This window comes from Palaemon carinicauda, chromosome 37 (assembly GCF_036898095.1).
Source record: "Palaemon carinicauda isolate YSFRI2023 chromosome 37, ASM3689809v2, whole genome shotgun sequence".
Lineage (NCBI taxonomy): Eukaryota > Metazoa > Arthropoda > Malacostraca > Decapoda > Palaemonidae > Palaemon > Palaemon carinicauda.
Genome location: NC_090761.1, coordinates 69232802 through 69241153, shown reverse-complemented (window position 1 = coordinate 69241153; position 8352 = coordinate 69232802). Strand labels below are relative to the sequence as shown.

Here is an 8352-nt window from a genome sequence, read left to right as displayed (position 1 = left end):
GAAGACTTCCCCTTTAGACTGATAGACTCTGAGAGTGGATGTCCTCCTTGCTCTGGCAATCGCTCTGGCTGCCTCCTTCGAAAAGCCCCTAGCCCTTGAGAGTCTTTCGAAAGTCTGAAGGCAGTCAGACGAAGAGCGTGGAGGTTTGGGTGTACCTTCTTTACATGAGGTAGACGTAGAAGGTCCACTCCTAGAGGAAGAGTCCTGGGAATGTCGACCAGCCATTGCAGTACCTCTATGAACCATTCTCTCGCGGGCCAGAGCGGAGCCAACCAACGTCAGCTGTGTCCCTTTGCGAGAGGCGAACTTCTGAAGTACCCTGTTGACAATCTTGAACGGTGGGAATGCATACAGGTCGAGATGGGACCAATCCAGCAGAAAAGCATCCACGTGAACTGCTGCTGGGTCTGGAATCGGAGAACAATACAACGGGAGCCTCTAGGTTATCGAGGTAGCGAACAGATCTATGGTTGGCTGACCCCACAGGGCCCCAAAGTCTGCTGCAAACATTCTTGTGAAGGGTCCACTCTGTGGGGATGACCTGACCCTTCCGGCTAAGGCGATCTGCCATGACATTCATATCGCCCTGAATGAACCTCGTTACCAGCGTGAGCTTTCGATCTTTTGACCAGATGAGGAGGTCCCTTGCGATCTAGAACAACTTCCACGAATGAGTCCCTCCCTGCTTGGAGATGTAAGCCAAGGCTGTGGTGTTGTCAGAGTCCACCTCCACCACCTTGTTAAGCTGGAGGGACTTGAAGTTTATCAAGGCCAGATGAACCGCCAACAGCTCCTTGCAATAGATGTGAAGTGTCCTTAGCTCCTGATTCCATGTTCCCGAGCATTCCTGTCCGTCCAAAGTCGCACCCCAGCCCGTGTCTGATGCGTCAGAGAAGAGACGGCGGTCGGGTTTCTGAACAGCCAAAGGTAGACTTCCTTGAGAAGAAAGCTGTTCTTTCACCACGTGAGAGTAGACCTCCTCTCTTCGGAAACAGGAACTGAGACCGTCTCTAGCGTCATGTCCTTTATCCAGTGAGCCGCTAGATGATACTGAAGGGGGAGGAGGTGGCGTCTCCCTAACTCGATGAACAGGGCCAGCGATGAAAGTGTCCCTGTTAGACTCATCCACTACCTGACTGAGCATCGGTTCCTTCTCAGCATGCTCTGGATGCATTCTAGGGCTTAGTAGATCCTTGGGGCCGACGGAAAAGCCCGAAAAGCTCGACTCTGAGGATCCATACCCAGGTAGACAATGGTCTGGGATGGGACGAGCTGGGACTCCTCAAAATTGACCAGGAGGCCCAGTTCCTTGGTCAGATCCATAGTCCATCTGAGAATCTCCAGACAGCGACGACTTGTGGGAGCTCTTAAAAGCTAGTCGTCTGACGGAGCCGGACACAAGATCATGGTACTGCTGCACAGTCTGTGAACTGTCAACCATGGGGAAGCGAGGAAGTACAGCGACAACCCGAAGCTGTCTAGACTGTCTGGGTCGTACAGACAACTCCTTATCGGGTTGCTGAGGTTGCCGCACTGCATCACAACAAGTCACTTCTGCTGGTTGTTGAACGTCTTCCCAGTGACACACTGACTCCGTAAACAAAAAAAAATCCTCTAACAAGGACTAAGCTTGGACTGCATGTCTTGCAACAAAGCTCAAGGTCTATGGGAACAGGTGTGGTAACAGACGGGGTTAGCGACTGAAGTGGAACCATTACCCTCCCTGGAAGCATGTTATGCTTAAATAAAAGTCCATAGGAGGCTAAGCAGCTAAAGGCTCCTCTCCAAATGACAGAGTCCTCAAGGGAATATCAGAAGGAGGGAGAATAGCACTTTCTCATCTACAGGAACCATATCCGAGAAAAGCTAAGTTCTCTCAGTGAGGGTTTCACTGGTGCAAAAGCAGCAGACTAGAAGGCAACGTTATGAAACTGCTTGACAGTCTAGTGAGTTGGCAACAACCAAAGATGTGTGACTGAGGAGCATGCGGTAAGGTATGCAGAGCATGCTGTATGTAGAGCATGCTGTAAGGTAAGCAGAGCATGTTGCATGGCGTGCGGCTTATGCTGCATGGGATGAGGCTCATGCTGCATGGAATGAGGCTCATGCTGCATGGTATGAGGCTCATGCTGCATGGGATGAGGCTCATGCTGCAAGGGATGAGGCTCATGCCGCATGTGTTGAGGAGGATGCCGCATAGTATGAGGCTCCTGCCTCATGGGTTGAGGCGGTTGCCGCATAGCATGAGGCTCCTGCCTCATGGTTTGAGGAGGATGCCGCATAGCATGAGGCTCCTCATAGCATGAGACTCCTGCCTCATGGGTTGAGGAGGATGCCGCATAGCATGAGGCTCCTGCCTCATGGGTTGAGGAGGATGCCGCATAGCATGAGGCTCCTGCTTCATGGGTAGAGGAGGTTGCCGCATAGCATGAGGCTCCTGCCTCATGGGTTGAGGAGGATGCCGCATAGCATGAGGCTCCTCATAGCATGAGGTCCCTGCCTCATGGGTTGAGGAGGATGCCGCATAGCATGAGGCTCCTCATAGCATGAGGCTCCTGCCTCATGGGTTGAGGAGGATGCCGCATAGCCTGAGGCTGCTGCCTCAAGGATGGTGGAGGTTGCTGCAACGCATGAGGCTGCTGCCTCAAGGATGGAGGAGGTTGCCGCAATGCATGAGGCTCCTGCCTCAAGGGAAGAGGAGGTGAGTTGAGGCTCTTGCCTCAAGAGTTGAGGTTCTTGCCTCAAGAGTTGAGGCTCTTGCCTCAAGAGTTGAGGCTCTTGCCTCAAGAGTTGAGGTTCTTGCCTCAAGAGTTGAGGCTCTTGCCTCAAGAGTTGAGGCTCCTGCCTCAAGGGTTGAGGAGGTAAGTTGAGGCTCTGGCCTCAAGAGTTGAGGCTCTTGCCTCAAGAGTTGAGGTTCTTGCCTCAAGAGTTGAGGTTCTTGCCTCAAGAGTTGAGGCTCCTGCCTCAAGGGTTGAGGAGGTTGCCGCATAGCAAGAGGCTCCTGCCTCAAGGAAAGTGGAGGTTGCTGCATAGCGCTGGTACCTGGCAACTCCCAATGCGGCAGCTCACGCATGGAGGCAGGAGGAGCCTCAACATCATACGTCTGGCAGGGTGGACTGTTCGTCGATCAAGGCCTGATGAACCCATAAGTCCTTCGACGTTACTTCTCCCCTGGCTTGGGAGCTTGTAAGAGGTCCCAGACTAGGCGAACAACTGGCACGAACAGACGAACCCTCGAACGCAACACTGTAACACTTTGCGCTTATCACTTTATCACTTTTGATTTTCTGTTTGCACTTATTTCACTGAACTCGAAACTTTAAGTGGTTTGTACCTGAAACACGCAATTCTATCCTTCATTAAAAGTTAGTAATTGCGAAAACAGTATTACAATGTAACAGAAAAACATAATGAAAGATAAATAATTCAGTGGCTGGAAAAGAGACTAAACTAGATCAAATAAACTACGTTTAAAATCTCTCACCGCATAAAGCCTGGGAACAAGAATAAAACTCTAGAAACGTTTACCTTCTTCCCCTAAAGAGACTAGGGAGAAGAGCAAAACCGATAACAACGTTACCCGCTTGAACGAAACGTTTATCCTCCTCTCTCTCCCTCCGTCTCTATCTCTCTCTCTCTCTCATGACTTAGAACCTGAGAGATGAGCCCAATTATATATATCGTTAAAACATATTATTGTTAAAGGAAAAAAACTGAAAGATTTCCCAAATAAAAAGTTCCTTTATTAGAATTAAAACCATTTAAGCTAAGAAAGAATGAACAAAACGCTAGAATCGGTTTACTCTTACTGCAACGTGACACCGTGAATATTCTCTCTCTATCGTAACGATAGAGCGCAAGTTGAACGTTCTGAACGTCAACAACTGCAGAGACAAAACAAAACGTTAGTTCAACTTTGAAAACAGTACGAGACTATCAAAGAAATTCTTTCAAAAACATTAAAATAGCATAATATGTTAACAGGTAAAAACGAAATGACGGGCTCAATGTTAATTAACTTCGGTTCCAAGAAAAGACCGCCTACTATTAGGAAAGGTCGAATATAAACAAATATAAAAATTAATTTTAATAAGTTTATAAAAAAAGGAAGTTAATCGAAGAGGCCTATAAAAGGCGGAGATATAAAATAAATCTATAACTTTTGTTAAGCAAAATTAAGAAAGAGAGTCTATACTCTCTTCGACACCAACACTTCCGTCTAAGGGAAGGGTCGGCCATTAAAAGTGAAAGAGAGTTCATACTCTCTTCGTCACCAAAATTAAATAAAAAATTAAATCAAATTAATTCCAAAAACTTGCTAAGCTAATGATAAAGCTTCCTGAATAGCGAAGGCTAAACTCTAGAGCAAATACATCACCAAATCGTGAGCAATAACTCCAGAATCAACAGCGTATCCATGTAGGTCTAGCCGGAGGCACGACAGAGGAAAAATTGAGGTGGTGTTGACAAGAAGTACTGGAGTACCTGACCACAGATGGCGCTGTTGTGTTCACCCCCACCTGTATAGCGATCGCTGGCGTATCCCGACCGTAGATTTCTGTCGGCAACAGAGTTGACAGCTACATGATTATCGGGTAAGATTAATATTGAAAAATTCAGTTTTGCAAGGGCTAATCTAAATTCTCTTCGTTTTCTTTGCATGTCACAATTTGTGATTGTCTTATTCAGTTTCTGGATAGAAAAAGTTTTTGTATTAATTTCTGATGTTTACAGTGGTTTTTCTCTGTACTAGTAAACTCAATGAAATTGAGCCGCAAATATAGCAGAAATATCTGCAAGAAATACAGCAAGCATATCGTCAATATGTATAAGCTCCATCCTTGACCTAAAACAAAGTAACATTAGCAAGAGTTCCAGAGCTGATATGCCACACTGATCAGTAATACCTGATCTGAGTCAGACCATTTGCTTATCACTGAAGTCACACTCATAAAAAGAAATAAGCAAATAAACAAAAAGATTCTCAAGAATTAAAGATTTGCCAAGAGCATTTTTCCAACACATACCTACATCCCTAAGGTAATTTAAAGCAGATCTACTAAGACTGTACTCATAATTTTGATACATCCAACCCCATACTCTGCAGGGAATTTAAAAAGTATCCTCTTATGAGGGCTTAAGAAGATGTGCCACCACAATGATTTTTTGGGGGGTATGTAGTAAATTTCCAGTTAGCAAATTTCTAATCGGTAATAATAATCTTTTAATGAAATGAAGTATAAAAAGCAAAACAACTTACCAAGTGATTTTCTTTATTATCGAGGACAGCAGTGTCGTTAGCTGAGGACTGCGTGGATATAGGAGAGAGATTCAAGAGTAATCCGCGTTCACCAACAATTGGCGTACTCTCGAGGCGTGGTAGACCTCTCTTATTGCCATGCTTATTCTTATCACTCCTGCTTCCTATTTCGTCTGAATTTCCGACAGAGTTGAATGCCTGTCAAGAAACAAAATTTCATGTCACATGTTACTTAAAATTAGTTCTTTATTCTACTTTTAAATGAACCACTTGGTAAAATGAATGAATTGAGCAAAGAAATAACACTGTAAATAAATGTCTAGTCTTCCTGTCTAGGATTGATGAAATTGATAAGAGCATATAAACTTTAAAGACCTAGTGGGTTCCCCAGCTTTTAAAGATGCTTGTCCAATAGTAATTACCAATCACGATGCTAGGCGTTCTTGCTATAAGATAGCTCAACATGGTCAAATACAGCTAACAATATACTGGGAGAATAAGATGGAACTAGCACAATAGGTTCCTTTCTACTACATCAAAACCATAACAGGATTAATGGTTAATGTACTAGAGAATAAGGTATGGCATGACTTGACACATCCTTTGAACACAGAAAATGTTAAATTCTGAAACTAATTTATATTTTTTCTAGTCCTTTAAAATAAGGAATTGTCTTCAGTAGCGCTTGAAAAGCCGTTTAAATCAATAATGAGATAGTTAACCGCTGTTGGTGAGTGTGGGAGAGTAGCTCCTCCTTCTCTTCTGCTTAAGAATCTCCACTTTTATTATTGTTTAGAAAGTCCTTCTAGAACTGAACTGATTGGTTCTCTTTCCTCTCCGGAATATGCTAGTCTACCTGGTCCGAAACAGGAGCAAGAAAAATGACTCCTGCAACCTCCCCTCAGTCCATCATAGGGATAAGTTGATAAGGCCTGGCCAGTATGCGGCTGTGCAATCAACCAATCTTATAATAGTTTCTCCCTTCTGATACCAAAAAATCCCAATATATTTGGTTGTATCAACCTATTTCAATTTAAAGAAATTACCATAAACTAAAATAGTAAATTTTTGACTAAATATTTTAGTATCATAATTAAAAAAATCATATATACAAAAAGAAAAAGTAATTAATCAGTACAAAATGATATTTCATAAGTGTGAAGGGCAGTTTCATTACCTGAAGAATTGATTTGAGTCGATTAATTTGGGTCTGAAGTTGCTGTGTGTGCTGCTCAACAGTATTGGGCTTCACTCCGCTGCCATTACCTTCATCTTCAAGTTGTCTGTTTATAAATAAATAAAACACCTTAATACAAGCAAATGGTCTACTCTAAATACTATCTAATGACAGTAATCAACATTAAATTGACAGTAATCAATAGTAAAGGAGAGTTAAGATGGGGAAAACATAAAGTCACTCATGATGGTTACAAAATAATTTGTCTAGGGTTGATATCAGTATAAGATCTCTAACAGCACATAATGAGTACTTATATGAAAATGTAAGAGATACTGTACCGGTACTTCTCAAAATCTTTTTCAACTATGTTGAATAAAAGAAGTAAAAGAAATCAAACATCCCTATATTTGAACCAATACACATTGGCCCTCATCTTGATAAGAAAAGAGAAAAGTTCACAAAGGCAGTATTGGTTATATATGTCTGGAGAAGTTAGTTTTTTGTATGGTTGAATAAGGGAAAATAGAGTACAGTACCAGGATTTCATTACTTCAAAGGCACATTCTTGTTTAAATCATGATAATCTTTTTCAAAACCAACCACACAATTTTTAGATTGACATAAAATTAACGGCCAATATGTGTTGGTCAAAATATTGTGATCTATTTAATTTCCTTCATTTCTTTTATAAGAAGATTTTAATAAACATTCAACTATTAGAACAAATACATGTTATGTAAAAATTGAAGTCATAGTATGCCTAGCTGGAACAAGACACAGTACTAGAGATCCTTTCCAGCATCCTTTAAATCCCAAGCTGAATTGCATTCAGCCTTTAACTTTTCGTCAATTCATTTTGGTCTCTTGCCCCCTAATTACCCAATTTTTCATGCACAACCTTACTCCTTTCACTTTTGATAAAATATTCCTTTCAAGCACCAAGACAGTATGAAATAGCAACTCTGTTATTATTACACTAATACATAGAAATAAACTATTCAGAACCTGTGTCCATCTTGAAGATGCATGATGACGGAGTGTATCTGGTGTCGAGGCGAATTAGGTAAAATAGTGGGTTCCGGGCCGTCCTCAATATCCCGACTTCCTCTCCCACTGTCTTGACTGTTGGAATCGCTTGAATTGTTGGATAGCAAGTCCTCATTAGAATGCATTATGGTCCTGGACATAAGTTCTTCCTCTCCGTCGGAGTCATCGCAGCTGTCGTCTCTCCAAGTTTCAATCCCTCCCTCACACAACAAGCTGGTTCTATCCATGGAGAAATGAAGTAAGTGTATGAGATACACAGTATTTCTTTCAAGTTACCATCATTACTGCAGAAGAAAAACTCAAACCCAAATATTTTTTTCTTTCAAGTTCAAGCAGAATAAAAAGGTATTGAACATACATAAAAAAATTCATCAAGTACTTACAGATTATTGCTCGTTTCAGGATTTGATGCAATAGCTAAATATCGCTGCTTGTTAGTATCCGACCGATTACTACTAAGTCTGTGACGCAGGATTTTCATCAAAGATCGGCGCCATTCCTTGCCAGTCGTCTGTTGATTTCATTAGATTTTAAAATGTCAATAAATAAGAAAAAGTATTAATCTTCTAGCTCACATTAATAGGAAGTTCATTGCACTTTAATAATATACCGTACAATGCAAATTTGGAGACTAATTTGCATTTTGCTAGAATACAACCAGAAGTTTTTTTGTAAATAAGCAGGTGTTTGTATACTTTTCAAAACAACCAATAATCAAAGGTTATCCTAAATGACTAATAATGAAAATATATAAACTAAATAAACTAAAACTAACACAAACAGCTAAACCTGTTATGGACCAATATAAGGATTGGGCTTGTCTTGACTGAGACACTCCCCCTCAAAAGGAGTGTGGCGATGCTAT

General features: G+C 42.0%; 1 protein-coding gene across 2 annotated transcripts in view; it reads right to left on the bottom strand.

The window, feature by feature from the left end:
- The window catches only part of LOC137629771 (dystrophin-like), a 69905-nt gene that overhangs the window by 5841 nt on the left and 55712 nt on the right, over window positions 1-8352 (bottom strand). For both annotated transcript variants that reach the window (XM_068361394.1, XM_068361395.1), the window contains exons 9-12: window positions 7871-7998; window positions 7446-7706; window positions 6438-6543; window positions 5261-5458 (exon numbers count right to left, since the gene is read on the bottom strand). In XM_068361394.1, the coding sequence (XP_068217495.1) occupies window positions 5261-5458; window positions 6438-6543; window positions 7446-7706; window positions 7871-7998 (693 nt within the window). The remainder of the gene's footprint in view (window positions 1-5260; window positions 5459-6437; window positions 6544-7445; window positions 7707-7870; window positions 7999-8352) is intronic.